At 48.2% G+C, this 16,871-nt stretch overlaps 1 protein-coding gene across 7 annotated transcripts in view; it reads left to right on the top strand.

The window, feature by feature from the left end:
• WWC1 (WW and C2 domain containing 1) overlaps positions 1 to 16,871 on the top strand; it is a 180,519-nt gene that overhangs the window by 116,732 nt on the left and 46,916 nt on the right. For all 7 annotated transcript variants that reach the window (XM_055285310.2, XM_055285308.2, XM_055285305.2 and 4 more), the window contains exons 7-11: positions 112 to 258; positions 1,532 to 1,605; positions 5,617 to 5,859; positions 13,247 to 13,336; positions 14,766 to 15,301. In XM_055285310.2, the coding sequence (XP_055141285.1) occupies positions 112 to 258; positions 1,532 to 1,605; positions 5,617 to 5,859; positions 13,247 to 13,336; positions 14,766 to 15,301 (1,090 nt within the window). The remainder of the gene's footprint in view (positions 1 to 111; positions 259 to 1,531; positions 1,606 to 5,616; positions 5,860 to 13,246; positions 13,337 to 14,765; positions 15,302 to 16,871) is intronic.

Genomic DNA, 16,871 nt, shown 5'->3' with positions numbered 1-16,871 from the left:
GCACAGGTTCCTAAATTAAGGGAGGGTAGAGAGGGAAGCATGGGGAGCATGGCAGACCCAGAGCTCCCTCCTGGGAAGGCGTATCACTAACCCTGCTCTCCCCTCCTTCAGAGCCTTGCCATGTTGAAGGACGGCTTCCGCACTGACAGGGGGTCTCACTCAGACCTGTGGTCCAGCAGCAGCTCTCTGGAGAGTTCGAGTTTCCCGCTACCGAAACAGTACCTGGACGTGAGCTCCCAGACAGACATCTCGGGAAGTGTGAGTAGACAGGGCAGGTTGCTGGGGGCCTTCTACAGGATGGCAGCCGGGAGGCTGCTGTAATGGACAGCTGCCTTCTCATGGCTCACCAGGGAGCTAGCCAGGGGCTCTCTGCAGGGCTGGCTGCTGCCTCAGCCCTCTGGAGCTCTGTTCTCTTACAGACCTCCTGGCCCCAGGAGGATATGATGTGATGCTGTGGAGGAAAAGCCTGCACTGACGGCCATCATGGCCCTGAGTATTGCCTGACCAGGTGCTTGTGTCTCTTAATGCTGCACAGAAAGCATGTTTAAAGGACAAAATGTCTTTCTCTGTGTTGTTTTTTTTTTTTTCATACTATTTTGCAGTTCCATTTCCATTTTTCTTTCCCCGGCTGGACAGCAGAGGATATTTTCCTCCTGTTAGTCTCAAAACAATGCATGCAGCTTTCAGGCAGCTGCTTGACTCCCAGTTCCAAAGCTCAGTCCAGTCCTAGTTATGAATAGTGAAAGCACTGTCCAGATGTGGCTCGGGAAAGGGTTAGAGTAGGGCTGACCCACGGTGCCTCGTAACTTTTGGAGAGCTTTTGTTTTACTAGAGCCAGCAACATTGAACAAATCTGCCTTCCAGCCTCTCTGGCGGACAGCCCCTAAATGCTGTTCCTCTCTAAGTTCTATAGCTGTCTTCCCACTTGTCCAAGGGTGACCGGTGAGCCTTGTAGCTTCTTGCTGCTCTTAACAGACTAGCACAGCAAAAGAGGCTGTCCCTTCCTTCCTCACACCACCATGTGTCCCGCTACTAGCCATCTGCAGGCCAAAGTATTTGTAAAGGAACTGTACCCCTCTTCGTGAGTGCTGGGGTCTTCTCCCCATCCACCCAGTGTTTCATTCCTGACTGCAGCCTCTGAGTTTTCTATGGATCCCCTCCCCAGTGCCCTCAGAATGGCTTTCTTGATATTGGCTATCCCTGTTTCCTCCTCACCAATTGTCCTCCACGCTTCTGTGGCTTGAATTGGCACCAAGCCAAGCCATTTGGGTCTGCAAGATGATTTTCTGAGTCTTTGGCTTCTATTTTCAAAGTGATCGATGTCTGAGTGTACGGCTCTTCCGTGGCCTGAAGGGCGGAAAGTGTTTTTGCTTAACCAGCTTCCCTGCGATCTGCACCGCCAGCCCAATCACCGGGGGCTATTCTTGGCTACTGCCCACGCAAACTGTCAAGTCTCTCATGAGCCCTCGAAACCCAACTCAGCACTGGCCACAACAGCCACATAATTCCTGACTTTGTTCTTCTCCTCCAGTTCGGCATCAACAGCAACAATCAGTTGGCAGAGAAGGTCAGATTGCGCCTTCGATATGAAGAGGCTAAGAGAAGGTAATTGGGCTGGGGCTAGGGGCGGGATGGTTCCAAAAATAATAACTACTATTGTAGAATGCCTGCTCTGTGCTTAGCTTTTCACACACTTCGGCTTCTTTAATCCTCACAAAGATTATGAAGATAGTTATTGTAATCTTTATATTTTCATCCTCTCTGAAATTCAGAGAGGAAGTGACTCACCCAGGACACTTCACAAGATAGAGGGTGAAACTATGCTTTGAACCCAGATCTGTTTAACCTCAAAGCCGAGTTATCTTCCCACTTGCCTGTCTTGATTTCTCTAACCAAGGCTTTCCCATGATCCTGTAAGCATTTCGGTTTGAAGGAGTACAACTGGAGTTTCAGCAACAGGCTAAAAAGATTATGGACACTACCCACTTCAGTGTCTCCTGCACAGCTGGGAGCAAGCTGGGCTTTTAAGCAGTTGTAGGCCTCTGGGATTTAGATGTTCTGTGGCTTCACAGAATCCTAAGCAGTCAGGTTCCACTACCCCAAGTAAAATCAAAATAATAATCAAAACTGACATTTTTAGAGCGTCTGTTATAGGCCTAAACAGTTTTTTTTTTAATTACTTTGTTTTCTTTTTTAGAGACAGGATCTTGCTATGTTACTCAGGCTGGTCTTGAACTCCTGGCCTTAACTGATCCTCCCACCTCAGCCTCCTGAGTAGCTGGGATTATAGGCACACACCACTACACTTGGCTGAGATTGTTTATTGTACTAAAACATTGGTGCGTACATCTTCTCATTTAATTTTAAAAGCAGCCTTATAGCACAGGGTCTATCTTATTATCTCCATGTTAGAGAGGAGAAAGGTAAGACCAAGATATTTCATGACTATTCCAGGTGGTAGAGGCAGAATTTGAATCCTGGACAATCTGGCTTCAAGTTCATGATCTTTCTGTACTCTGAGCCAGCGTTATTGGCAAAGAATGCCCTGGGCATTGTGGTGTGGATGGAAGCCAGGCACATTGCATCCATTCCTTCCTAGACTAAGTTGCCTGGCCTGTGGACCTTCTCAGCCAGGCCAGGTGAAGTATGGCAGTGCCCAGCTCTGCCCCTCTGCCAACTCTGTGTGAATAGTAGAACTCTTTGCAGAGATGACAGAAATCTCATAGAAACCAGAGAAAGCAAAAAAGGGAATGTATTGTCTTATTTAACTCCAAAGTCCTGAGATACCTAGCTTCAGGCACAGCTGGATCCAAGGACTCGGATGATGTTACCCAGACTCAGTCTCTCTCCTTTTCTTCACCCTGCTTGCCTTTATGTTGGCTTTACCCCTCCAGCAGACTTTCCTGTCAAAGTGGCCAGGCAACTCCCAGCAATTCGGAGCTTACACACTACCAGGTTAGCATTCCCTGCGGAAAGGGGACCTACCTTTCCCAATAGTTTTAACTAGCCTTGGGTTTGAGACTCCCTGGCATTTTTGGGTGAACCAAGCATTGTTACAGGACGGTTGGGGGTGGGCAAAATTAGGATTCTCTAAAGGTCTAGGCATGCGTCATGTTTCCAGTGCTGGGAAGGGTCAGCTGTATGGGAACCAGGTGACTTGAAAGTACGAAAGGAGTGGTTTCCCAAAGACAAATTGGAATATTATTAACAAAAGAAGAAGGAATTGAATACTGGTCAGGTAAAAAAAAAAAAAACAGATGTCCTATGTACTATTTCAGCTCCCCCAGGCATCCAGCAAAACAGCAAGACATCTGTATTCGGATAGCCACTTCTTGTCCTCTCTGAAGAGGACCACTCTGAACCTTGGATCTATTCCATCCTGCAGGAATGCCTATCTTAGATGGTCAGTCCTAGAGACACTAAAGGACCACAATGCTCTCTCTGGAGTTGAGCCATTAGACTTCTCATCACAGAGCTTCCTAGCTCATCTGACTTTATGCAGCCTCTTGCTTCCCTCTCCACCCGAAGCTCATTTTAGTGTAAAGGACAGAGCAGCTTGCTCAATGGGAAAGCAAGCTGCAGGACTTGAAAGAGGGAAGGGAGGTGTCTGTAATGCAAGGAGGGTCTGATCATTGGATGTCAAGTTTTGTCACACATGTGTTTCTGAGAAGAGAGACTAGTTGTTTTTATCAGATTCTTAAAAGGATGTAAGGCCTGAAATTTAAGGAGCATTGGCATAGGGAAACAGAAAGTACATCCAGTAAAGCATCAGTCACTTCCCAATGTCCTGCATATGTTGGAGCCTCTGCCAGGCCTTACCATACCATTTCATTCTCAAAGTACTGCAGAACAGCAGCTACAAAGTTGTCTCAAAGCCAATCTTGATAGATTATTGTATACATGAATATGAATTTAAATAACTAACTACAGTCAGTCCTCTGTACTCACGGGTTCTGCATCTGTGGATTCAACCAACCAAGGATCAAAAGTATCCAGGCAAAAAAATTAAAAATAATACAAATTTTTACATATAGTATAACAACTATTTACATAGCATTTACATTGTGTTAGGCATTATGAGTAATCTAGAGATGATTTAAAGTATACAGGAGAGTGTGCATAGGTTATATGCAAACACTATGCCATTTTATATAAAGCACTTGAGCATCCATGAATTTTGGTATCTGTGGGAGGTCCTGGAACCAATCCCCTGCAGATACCAAGGGTCAAGTGTATAAGAATTCCTCCTGGGACACTTCGCTGGGGAATAAGCAAATCTAGGTATGTTTCTCTACATGGAATTTTTGCTGCACATCATGGTGAATTTTGTCCCCAGCAGTGTTCTGATAAAATAAGAATTGGGCCACATTGTCTGCAGGTAAGATTGAACTGGGAGTCCAGAGGCCTCTGGTCTCAACAAGTACTGGCCACATTTATGATTTGCAGTCTTAGGTGCATCATATCCTCCCTGGCCATCTGTCCAACCAGGTGAACAACTCCTATCTTACTCACCCTTTAGAGATGGGGTGGCCAGGGTGTGAGAGCTGATGGTACTTTGCAGAGGCCAAGTCCTAAAGGATGATGTCATGATTGTTGTTAGCTATTTGTAGCAGTATTCATTGTTATACTGTGAATCTTATTTTGGCCCAATGATAATAATACCAAAGATCTGTATAACACCTGGCAATGTATAAAGGGCTCTTAATGCTGTGTTCTCACATAACCCACCCTATAGGTACCATATCATCTCTGCCTTATAGATGAGGATACTGAGTCTTAGAGAAGTTAAGGGATGAGGCTGCCAGCTCTTTCCTTTAACTGTTACTTAGTGCTGCAGTATACCAGTCACTGTGCTAGAAGCTTGTGATACCAAAATGATTTCTTGAGAAATGGTCCCTTCCATCAAGAAGGCCAGAGCGAGCCAGGACTCCAACTCCAGGCCTCTGACCCCAAATCCACAGTTGTTCACACAGTGCCACTACCTCTCTCTGAATTGAGAATACGTGGTCAGTGGTTGTAGTCTTAGTGGTCCAGAGCTGCCAGTGACTCAGTACTTGCTATGTGCCAGACACCCTTCCCAATCATTCTGATGAATGAGTTTTTCTTATCTTTAAGGCCTAGGAAATTGATCCAATGTTACCTAATAAGTGGTCACACCAGGTCATAACAGCAGTATCAAGGACTTACTATGTGCCAAGTACTGTGCTTTGCAGGTTACAGATTATATCATAAAACCTTCAACCAAAATGGCATGAGGAAAGAGCTTTTGTTATTCCCTTCAGAGAGATGAGCAACTTGCCCAAGGCCACACAGCCAGTGGTAAGAGGTTAGTGCCTGGTGATGAGTCCACATCTCTATTGTACCAGGAACAGGGCAAGAGCATTGCCTTCTTCATGTCTGCACCCCATTCCTGCAGAGCCTACTTCATTGTTGGCACATGGTAGGCACCCATATGTGTTTGTTTAGAAAAAAAAATAGGTTCCTTGAGATGACATGCTGATCGAAGGATGACAGTAACTGTCAAAGATTGCTCTGAGATGTCTGTTTCTTCATGGCATCTCCTGTTTCCGCAGTGCCATTAGGCACACCAGTCATGCTTGCTTTCTTGGCCCCCAGGATCGCCAACCTGAAGATCCAGCTGGCCAAGCTTGACAGTGAGGCCTGGCCTGGGGTCCTGGACTCAGAGAGGGACCGGCTGATCCTCATCAACGAGAAGGAGGAGCTGCTGAAGGAGATGCGCTTCATCAGCCCCCGCAAGTGGACCCAGGGGGAAGTGGAGCAGCTGGAGATGGCCCGGAAGCGGCTGGAAAAGGACCTGCAGGCAGCCCGGGACACCCAGAGCAAGGCGCTGACAGAGAGGTGGGGCTGGGGCCCCAGGGTTTGTAGGACCCTTCTCTCACTGGCAGTCTTCCTCAGCCCCCAGATGGGGGAAGAATGAGGGGGCTCCGGGCCCCTGGGCTCCACCCTGAGCACGCTCAGTTCAGGTATCTCTCAGATTGCCGACACAGGAAATCAGGAAAGACGATTTGTCATCTGGTGCGCCAGCTACCCTGGTACTTTGCGTGGTGAATCATGCTACCAAAAAGTCTGCTTAGGTGCAGGTGTTCAAAAATGTATCTTCTGATTCAATTAAGCCACATAACTCTATATAATTTAAAGCAGACATTTTCCAACTTTTTGACAGTGATGCACATTTTACACTGTGACCTGATACAAGGTTCACAAAATAGTGCATGCTCTTTCTACCTGTGATGGTCCTCTGATGTTTTCTCTCTTCTGTTGCATTTTGTTTCATGCAGTTCATGACTCACCAAATTGATTTCACCCCATGCTGAGTAAGGGGTTGCAGTTTGCAGTTTGAAAAATACTGGTCTGGATGGGGGTTGCAAACTGGCATGCTTATAGGAGCCAAGCAGGTCACAGAAATGCTGGAGACCCACCTGGCAGTGGTCTGTGTCAGACCAGAGTGCACAGACCCCACTGGTTTAAAGCAGGTGCTGTCTGTCTGCTCCAGCAAATGGGAGTGCAGGCCTCAGGCTGCCAGAGCTCCCTGTACTTCAAACAAAAGAGTCGTTCAGAATTTTTATTTTTAAATATTGGGAACTAATCCAGAAGTTTTTTTAAAAATATGCAAATCAGCCTCATCTATGGGCCTGATATAACCTAAAAGCCACTGGTTTATATTCTCTAATTTAGACCTTATTATAGACATTGTCTTTGTTTATTTCCTTCAGTGTTCCCACCAGCCTCCTCACCCACATTGCACCGAATGCAACACTGCGTTCACCATAGGCTTTACAAAGCTCTCCAGCTTCATGTTCATTCATTCATTCTGTTCATCAGCCAATGTTTACTCATTCATTTGAGAAACCTTTTGCTGCACAGATTGTGTGTGCAAGGCAATTTGGGGGATTCAGAAATTAACAAGACATGGTCCCTGCCCCATGACCTTTAAATCTATTCTAGTTATTTTCACGATTTTTTGGCAGGAGCCTTTATGCAGCAAGGTCCCTGCCCCTAAGGAGCTTAGAAGTGAAGCTAGTGATTTTCAAGTGTGTGTGTGTGTGTGTGTGTGTGTGTGTGTGTGTGGTATGTGTGGTGTGTGTGTGTTTGGAATATGAGCAAGGGAATTCCTTTTTCTAGTGAAATCAGAGGCAGAGGCCCAGTTTACGAAGCAAGTAAACATGCCTACTGCCTCAGTGGAAGTAGTCTGGACTCCTAGAAATGCTGTCTGTGCTCACTCTGTCACCCCATCATGAGTCTTCCAGGGAGCCTTCGAGCTCTAAGGCACCCGGCTTGCAGTACCATCCTAGCAATTGAGTAGGCCCCACTTGCACATGGCATGGTGCCAGGTGGATCAGGTTCCGCAAGTTCTTGCCTGGCCTCCCATGGCTTCAGAGACCCCCTTGACTCGTCGATGATAGGAATCTCTCTGCACTAGTTGCTTAGTCAGAACTGCTAGCAGTCATGTCCAAAGCGTATCCATTTCCTCTCTTCCATTCTTCATTGGCAGCAGCAGCTAGTTAGCCCTGATCCACCACCAGTTGGTGGGAGAAGGAGAAGGACAGAGCTTGAATAATTGGTGTTCTGCAGCCCTTGGAAGCACCTTGCTAGAAGTCTTCTTTAGCACCACGACTCCATTCTGCTTTCTCTGGGATTTTGTGCTATGGGGATAAGGCCTATGTCTATGTGCCCGCATGCCTTTAGTGTTCGTTGAAAGAATAAATGGTTAGCTGTCCTGGGCAGACCCTTACTAGGCCTCTGTGTATATCTCCTGGTCTTTATACCCATTCCCTGAGTCCCTCACTTGCTTCCAGACCCTATAATTGCCACTGGGAAGCCCTTAGCTGTTCATCATCCCCACAGCCAGCAGCTGAAGAGAACAGACTCTTCGGCTTCTCACCGTGCTTCTCACTTGCTGTGCTTCTCACTTGCTGACCTTGAACAAGTCATTGACCAATTTGGGTTTCACTTGCATAATAGGGAAAAAACAGGATACACTAAGTCTCACTTAACATTTGTTAGTAGGTTCTTGGAAAACTGTGACTTTAAGCAAAACTACATACAATGAAACCAATTTTTTTCTATCAACTTTATGTTTTATTTTTATTTTTTTCGAGATGGAGTCTTGCCCTGTCACCCAGGCTGGAGCACAGTGGCACGATCTCGGCTTACTGCAACTTCCACCTTCCGAGTTCAAGCAATTCTCCTGCCTTAGCCTCCCGAGTAGCTGGGATTACAAGTGTGCACCACCACACCCAGCTAATTTTTGTATTTTAGTAGAGATGGGGTTTCACCATGTTGGCCAGGCTGGTCTCAAACTCCTGACCTCAGGTGATCCACCTGCCTCAGCCTCCGAAAGTGCTGAGATTACAGGCGTGACCCACTGCACCCAGCTCCATCAACTTTATTTAAAAATGACATAATTTGAGAACTTGATGTACATCATTTTGCTTAAAGTTGTGGTTAGCAAGAACCTATCTACAGTGCTGAGGACTTACTGTAATTACATTAAACACATATATGGTCTGGAGGCAGGCAGCTAGACCAGGCTGTGAATTGAGGCTCTTCCCTTCTGTAAAATTGTTGCTTTCTTGAAACTCTAATTGGAGGCTCTTAGGGACTCCTAGGGTATACCACATGTAAAAGCTCCCATCCTGTGCCAGATAGTAGCATACATAATCTCACTTAAACCTCCCAGGAACCCTGAGGTTAATCCCCATTTTGCAAATGAGGAAACTGAGGCTCACCCAAGATCCTTAAGTGCCAGAGCTGGGATTAGAAAACCACAAGTTTGCTAGCCCCAAAGACTGTGCTCACTTTAGGATGCTCGGCACTCGGAAGGCCTTCCGTTATTGCCTTTAACCCCATCTTTTAAAGGTCTGCAGGCTCCTCCGGGGCAGTGGGTTCACAGAGCTCGTACGAGGAGGCCAGAACCTCTACTCCTCCACAGCTGCTGAGCGGGCAGCTCGGAGGGTCTGGTAGGAGGGTGCTTGGGGAAAATGCAGTGGTAGGGAAGCTGGAGGGCATGCAGGCAGGCAGCCGTGTGTGCCCTAAGAGGAGTCTAAGGAGGAAGCCCACAGGAATGGGGTACCATGCTCATGGCTATGGGTCTCCCACAGTGGGGAGATGGGAAAGCCATCCCAGCCGTCTGTGTGTCTGCAGCTGTTTCCTTCCAGCTCCATGTCAGTCTGTCTGTGTTCATCCTTCTGACTCTGGTATTCTGTTTCCCTTCTGTCTTTGTTTCTCATGTGTGTGTATCTTTATTTTTAGTGTCTCTGTTTCTCTCTCGGTGTCTCCCCTCTCTCCTCTTTCTCTATTCTCTCTCTCTCAAAATGGGATTATTATGCTCCTCATCTTCACACAACAGCCTCGCATTCAAGGTGCCTTTGAGGACGGGAATAGACACATCCAGGAGAGGCTGACTGCAAGACCTGCCAAACCCCACTCACAAATCAGTCAGACTCACAGGCATCCGAACAAACCTCATCCTACCCTCTGCCTCCCTCTCCTTCCCAAGGGCCTTCCCCACTGCTCCCCAGAGCTGGTGTACAGTCATGCAGGATGCTCGTTAGCACATGGGCTCCCTGGCCCCACCCCAGGGACCGATTCTTCTGGCCTGAGATACAGCCCAGGTTCTTACATTTTTAACCAGCACCCAAGCAAGGTGCTGAGCTACAGCTTGTGGGGACTCCAGTCCCACCTTCTGGATCCTCTGCCTGCCTCCACGCTTGATGCGTTCTTGGCTTCCAAGCGTGTGCCAGGCATCACACCCATGTGCCATCTATCCTGCAAAACCCAACGCCACTGGGAGGTGGCCTCGGCACCTGTGCATTTGCTAGCAGTAGCTAGCCCCTAATGCCAGGATGTCATGGCAGCCCAACTCCCAGACCCCTCATCATCCTGTTGAGGCTTCACTGGGGACCCACATTTACTCCCAGCACACACCTCTGTGACTTTTCTCCCACAGAGAAGAGGAAAACCAAGGTAAAAATGGTGAGCCCCAGCTGCTCCTTGATCCTGGACCTCAACTGTTCCTGAGTTTTCCTTTTATACTGGGTCAAGAGATTCCACAGCCTTGTTCATTCTGTTGAAAGTCAAGGATTTTGTTCATTACTGGTTCCATCTGCCAACCCACTGTGCACCACCACCCCAGCCTCAGGCAGGACTCTAGAAGAACAGTACCAGGGATTGAGCTGACCAAGAACCATGCCAAGGCCACTCTGCCTGCTGCTCCTATTGCCTTTTCTGTAATTTCACAGATTTAGTTGCCCAGTAACAAGCCCGACCCACCCCTCAACACTTTTCCGTTTGGTATAGAGCAAGCTCTGGTCTTTACTGCAGGGCATGTGCTCGGGGCTTGGATGTGTGGGCAGAGGGATGGCATGACTTGGCTTTTCCATGGAAATGAGCCCTTTCTCCCAGGCCCCAGGCTGGGTTAGCTGTATCCTAGGTTCACTCCCCAGTCCAGAGACCAACTAGCCAGTCATCCCCTCTTCAGCAGGTTGACATGAGGGGATGGAGGCCAACCATGGAACACATCTGTCCATGGAAGGTATAATAACATGCAGGTCTTTCAGCAGAGCTCATAAACTCTGCCCGCTTCATCTGGAGAAAAAGTCATCCATTCAGCAAATATTGAGCATGTCTACATGGTGGGCCCTGTGCTGGGTGAGCAAAACACAGCCTCTGCCTCTCTGCCATCCCTGTACAGTGCAGCAACTTGCAAACCTTGGTGTGCCTAAAGATCACCTGGGAGGCTTAATGAAAAGAGAGATTTCTGGGCCCTACCCTGGGCTTTTTGATTCAGCAGGTCAAAGTAGGGCCCAGGAATGTGCATTTCAATAATCACTCCCCACTTTCTGATGCAGGTAGTCTGTGGGCCACAGGCTGAGAAAGACTAGTCTAGTAGACACACGAGAGCAGCCCAGGCAGTGAGTTTGTGAGGGCACAGGCTTGCTTGATAGGGCCCTTTATTTTGTAGTGGGCCCACTCCAGGGGTTGGAGAGCCATTCTGGGGGCAAAGACACACCCTGGAGTCCACCCAAGCTGCCCTCCATGGGGGGTTTCAGGAGAGATCAGGGCTCAGATATGGTCCTAGAGCCAAAGGTCTCTTCCAAACACAAGGATTTGTCTCCAGGGAGATAGTTTACTGAATTGGGCTTTGGCGCCAGGCATGCCTGGGTGAGAATCTTTGCTTCCAGTTCTGTGACATTCCATCACATCCACTAACTTCTCCCTACTCTCTGGTCCCATTCTGTCCAGCTCCTTTGCTGACTGTTGCCAGTCCATCCAACCTTGGAATGTTGTGTGTACTCAGAGCTTGGTCCTAGGCCTTCCCTTGTTTTCGCTTCTGTATTTTGCCCTAAGATGGTGCATGAGTCTACTAGGGCTGCCATAACAACGTACCACAGACTGACTGGGTGACTTAAACAGTGGACATTTATTTTCTCACAGTCTGGAAGCTAAAAGTCCAAGATCAGATGTAAGCGGGGTTGCTTTCTTCTGAGGTCTCTTCCCTTGGCTTGTAGATGGCCTCCTCCTCCCTCCGTTTCACGTGGTCTTCCCCCGTGCCTGTGCCCTAATCTCCTCTTAGAAGGACACCAGTCATACTGGATTAGAGTCTGCCCTACTGACCTCATTTTACCTTAATTACTTCTTAAAAGCCCTATCTCCAAATACAATCACATTCGGAGGTACTGCTGCTTAGGACTTTGATGTAGGATTTCAGGGGGACAAAAATCAAGCCAGAACAGATGGTAATCTCATTCAGGTGGTGATCCATCTGATAGGGACCCCCACCGCCCCGACCTTTATAGCAGCCCGTCTGTTCAGTATTCATACCCACATATCCATAATAGAGCTCTTCTCTTCCCCCGGGTTCCCCTGCCTCAGCCTTCTCCTCTTAGCAGATGCCATCTGCAGGGCCACTTGACTGCCTGTAGCAGTAACCGCACAGTCTTCCACATTTACTCCCTCAGCCTCACCCGCTCCTGCAGCCCAGACACTGTCTCTGTCTCTGTCTCTGCATTGCTCAAGCCTCCACCATCTCAGTTACACCTCACAGCCACCCTCCCCGCATTCAGTCCTCAGCCTCCTGCCCATTGTCCTCCCCGCAGTCATGGTGACCTCAAGATGATAAGGTCTCTGCTAAAGCCCCTGCTTGGAATGTTCTTTCCTCCTGCACTTTTCCTAGCCAACCGCTGTCCATTATCCATCCTTAAATTTCTCTACTAGTCAGGAATCTAACTGCTGCAAGAAACAGCCCCCAAAGTCTCTGTGGCTTCACACAACGGGTTTATTTCTTGTTCATATAATGTCTAATTGGGTATGTCCAGTTAACAGGCAGCCTTCCATGTGGTCATTCAGGAACTCAGGCTCTTTCCATCTGTGACGTCTCCCCTTTGAGTCCACAAGAGTCCAGGCAAGAGACAGTGAAGAAGACACACCCACTTTTCTTAACTACTAGTGCTCACATCCCATTGGCCAGAACTTGGTCATACGCCCTGCCCACCCGGCCACAGGGAAGGCTGGGAAAATGGTCGAGGGACAGGGCAGAGTACGCACCACCAGTCTCAGCTACAGAGTCACTTGGCTGGAAGAGGCTCACCTGCCAGTTCAAATTGGGCCTCTCCTTTTGTGTTCTTTTCTACCATTTGTACTTTTTCTTCATGGACCTTGTCACACACTGCGTTAATTAGATATTTGAGTATTTCTTTAATATCGGTTCTCCCCAGTGGAATGTAAGCCCCATAAGAACAGAAACAAGTCCTACTGTGCTCACTCACTACTTTATCCCCAGTGCCACGGGCAGGGTCCAGTACAAAATGGGCACTCAGTAAATATGAGCTGAAAGATGGAGGAAGGAAGAGAAGGAGGGTGCGGTTGGGTGAAATCCTAATTCTGCCACTAATTCCACAGCTTTAGGTAAATTATACAACTCTAAGGGCCTCGATTTCCTCGTATGTAAAGTAGTAAAAATCATTCTTACTATGCAGCATTATTGTGTGACTGAATTAAGGCAGTGTCCTAAGGTTCCTAGCAGAGTGCCTGATATATATATAGTGGGTGAGTGATATTGCAGTTATCATAGGATTATAATGTATGTGGAAGCTCTAGCTCCCCGGATGCCTTGGTCAAATGCTTGCGGAAAGTTCTTGTGCCTGTGGGTCTGGGTGTACATGGGTAAGAGTGCATGCCTGTGCTTCCTTTCGGCGCATCCCTCTCATGCTTTGTCTCCCTCCAGGTTAAAGTTAAACAGTAAGAGGAACCAGCTTGTGAGAGAACTGGAGGAAGCCACTCAGCAGGTGGCAACTCTGCACTCCCAGCTGAAAAGGTGAGAGGTGGGCAATGAGGCCACTACTCCCCTGGGCATGGCCAGACATGGGTGTCCCCAGTGTCCCAGCCCAGGCTCTACCCTTCACTTTTCCTCCATGGCTTGAAAGTGGATGTTTAGAAGCACAGCAAGTGGATTGTCAGCAGACTCGGGCATGGCCTGGTGTGGCTAGGAATAGGGGTCTTGATCTCTCCAGACTGATAGCACAAAGAAGGCCCCAAATAGGTAGTCTTAGGAGACTCGGCTGGGTGTCATGGCTCACACCTGTAATCCCAGCACTTTGGGAGGCCAAGGTGGGTGGATCGCTTGAGCTCAGGAGTTTGAAACCAGCCTGGGCAACATGGCGAAACCCCATCTCTACTAAAAATACAAAATTAGCCAGGTGTCATGGTGCATGCCTGTGGTCCCAGCTACTCGGGAGGCTGAGGTGGGAGGATGACTTGAGTCCAGGAGGAGGCTTACCGTGAGCCAAGATCGTGCTACTGCACTCCAGCCTGGGTGATAGAGCCAGACCTTGTCTCCAAAAAGAAAAACAAAAAGCCTTAGGAAACTCACACTGCCACCTACCTGTACAACACAGAGAAAGTGGCGTCAGAGCTGGGCCTCCATGAACAACAGTGCATCAGTGGAATTTAATAACAACATTTTGTTCCATTAGATTTTTTTCTAATGGTGGCCTTCTCTTTGTAGTAAGTGATACTGCTTTTCAAATTACACTTAGGATGTAAAGTTTCCTTTTAATGTAGATGTTTTAAAGTATTAAAACAGTGAGTTGGGGCAGGCGTGGTGGTTCACGCCTGTAATCCTACCACTTTGGGAGGCCGACGCAGGTGGATTGCCTGAGCTCAGGAGTTTAACACTAGCCTGGGCAACATGGTGAAACCCCGTCTCTACTAAAATACAAAAAATTAGCCGAGCGTGGTGGCGGGCACCTGTAGTCCCAGCTACTTGGGAGGCTGAGGCAGGAGAATTGCTTAAACCCAGGAGGCGGAGGTTGCAGTGAGCCGAGATTGCGCCACTGCACTCCAGCCTGGCAACAGAGCAAGACTCCGTCTCCAAAAAAAGAAAAAAACACAGTGAGTTGATTTCAAGAAAGATATTAAGAAATCTTTATTTCATAATGGATTCAACTATGAAAAAATATCATACAAACGCCACATAGCCAATTGGAGCTTTGGGAAACAGATTTAGAGGAAAAAGTGGACTTTTAAGGCAGCTATAACTTGAGTTCAAAGCCCAGCTCTGCCATGTCTTGATTATGTGGCCTTCTTGCGGTATCAGTTTTCCATGAAGTGGGGATGAAGGGTCTACCCTAGAGTTTGCCAAGCAAGTCTAGTGAGATCATGGTGCTTTCCAGAGCTCAGCAGAAGGTCTCGGGGGCCCACGTCACTGTGTGCGTCTCACTGTCCTTCCCCTCCCTGTGTCCCAGTCTCTCAAGCAGCATGCAGTCCCTGTCCTCAGGCAGCAGCCCCGGATCCCTCACGTCCAGCCGGGGCTCCCTGGTTGCATCCAGCCTGGACTCCTCCACTTCAGCCAGCTTCACTGACCTCTACTATGACCCCTTTGAGCAGCTGGACTCAGAGCTGCAGAGCAAGGTGGAGTTCCTGCTCCTGGAGGGGGCCACCGGCTTCCGGCCCTCGGGCTGCATCACGACCATCCACGAGGATGAGGTGGCCAAGACCCAGAAGGCAGAGGGAGGTGGCCGCCTGCAGGCTCTGCGTTCCCTGTCTGGCACCCCAAAGTCCATGACCTCCCTATCCCCACGTTCCTCTCTCTCCTCCCCCTCCCCACCCTGTTCCCCTCTCATGGCTGACCCCCTTCTGGCTGGTGATGCCTTCCTCAACTCCCTGGAGTTTGAAGACTCGGAGCTGAATGCCACTCTTTGTGAACTGAGCCTTGGTAACAGCGCCCAGGAAAGATACCGGCTGGAGGAACCAGGAACGGAGGGCAAGCAGCTGGGCCAAGGTAGAGAGCACCATGCCCAGAGGGTGGGAACCAGGAGGAGGGAAAGAGATACTCTGTGCTCAGAACCCCCAGTGATCATTCTAGTCGATATTTACTGACTGCTTCTGTGTGCTGGGTCTTTGTATGGCAAGTATATTTATTCAGTGGATATTTATTAACTCAGTATTTTTGAGGTCCTGTGTGAAGGGTTTTCAGTAGTAGATTCTGTCCTCCAACAGACATTTAGCACCTTATAAAACGAAATGTCGGATATCCATAGCATATGGATATCCATGCTAGCATATCCATATGCTAATGGATATACATGGATTCATCTATCCATTATTATAGATATGCTGTGTGCCAGGCACTGGGTTGGCCACTAAGGATTCTGTGTTGAAGACAGACAGGGTCCCTGTTCTCATGAAGCTTATGTTCAAATGGAGGCACAGGGAATAAACCTGCAACCAAACAAGCACTGCAAAGAAAATAAAACAGGGAATGTGATCCAGCCTTTCTGGTTGGAGGTGGGACTGCCGGGGCAGGTTGGGTTGTGAAAGAAGATAACATTTGAGGGTGTCTTGAATGGTGAGATGGAGCCAGCCTTGGGAAAAGCAAGAGCAAAATCTCTGAGGTCAGAGCAAGGGACTAGAAGGGGAGCCAGGAAGCCGTGAGTCAGAGGTAGGGGGTTACCAACGAGGCTGGAGAACTAGGCAAGAGTCCAGATCCTGAAAGGCCCGGTGGGCTGTGTTAAGGAGTTTGGATTTTATCCTAATTGCACTGGGGACCTATGTGACCATTTGAAGCCAGGAATTATATGATCTGACTCCCATTCTGCATGGGGTCAGAAAGAACATTTTGGCGCTGGTCGGGATTTAAGTTGGAATCTTCAAAATAGAAGATGATGCTGACATTGACAGCTAAGATTTATTAGGAGAAAACCTTTTTATCTTTAGCAGCAACCACATAATAAATCATAATAGTTAACTTTTATTGGGGATGTATTATGAGTTGGGCAATGTGCTTGATATATGGTGAAATCAGTTATTTCTATTCTGTCCATTTCACTGATGAGGAATTGGAGATTGAGAGGGGTGATGTCACTTGCCTTAGGTCACCCAGCCAACAAGTGAGGAAGCAAGGATAGGAACCTGAGTCTTTCTGGCCCCAGGACCCAACCCCTTTATTGTCATGCCTTAGGCTGGGAGGCAGTTCAGCATGCACATTCGTGCCAACTCCTGGTGCTTGGGGCCCCACCAACCCCATCTGGCTCTGGGTGTGAAGGTCAGGACTGAGTAGGATGCTCAGTAAACTCAACTGGGCCTCCTTGGCTTTCCTGGCCATAGTAATAATAGCTCACAATAATCATAGCTATGATATATAGAGTACTGGTGTTTAGGATTCACGTACTTCTGTGCATATTTACTCATTTAAGCCTCACAACACCTCTGGGAAGTGGGTGCTATTGTTAATCTCCTTTTTTTTTGTTTGAGACGGAGTCTCACTCTGTCGCCCAGGCTAGAGTGCAGTGGCACCATCTCAGCTGACTGCAACTTCCACCTCCTGGGTTCAAGTGATTCTCCTGCCTCGG

The sequence above is a fragment of the Symphalangus syndactylus genome, chromosome 7 (assembly GCF_028878055.3).
Source record: "Symphalangus syndactylus isolate Jambi chromosome 7, NHGRI_mSymSyn1-v2.1_pri, whole genome shotgun sequence".
Classification (NCBI taxonomy): Eukaryota; Metazoa; Chordata; class Mammalia; order Primates; family Hylobatidae; genus Symphalangus; species Symphalangus syndactylus.
Note: the sequence above shows the minus strand (reverse complement) of the source record. Positions and strands in the feature narration are given on the sequence as shown.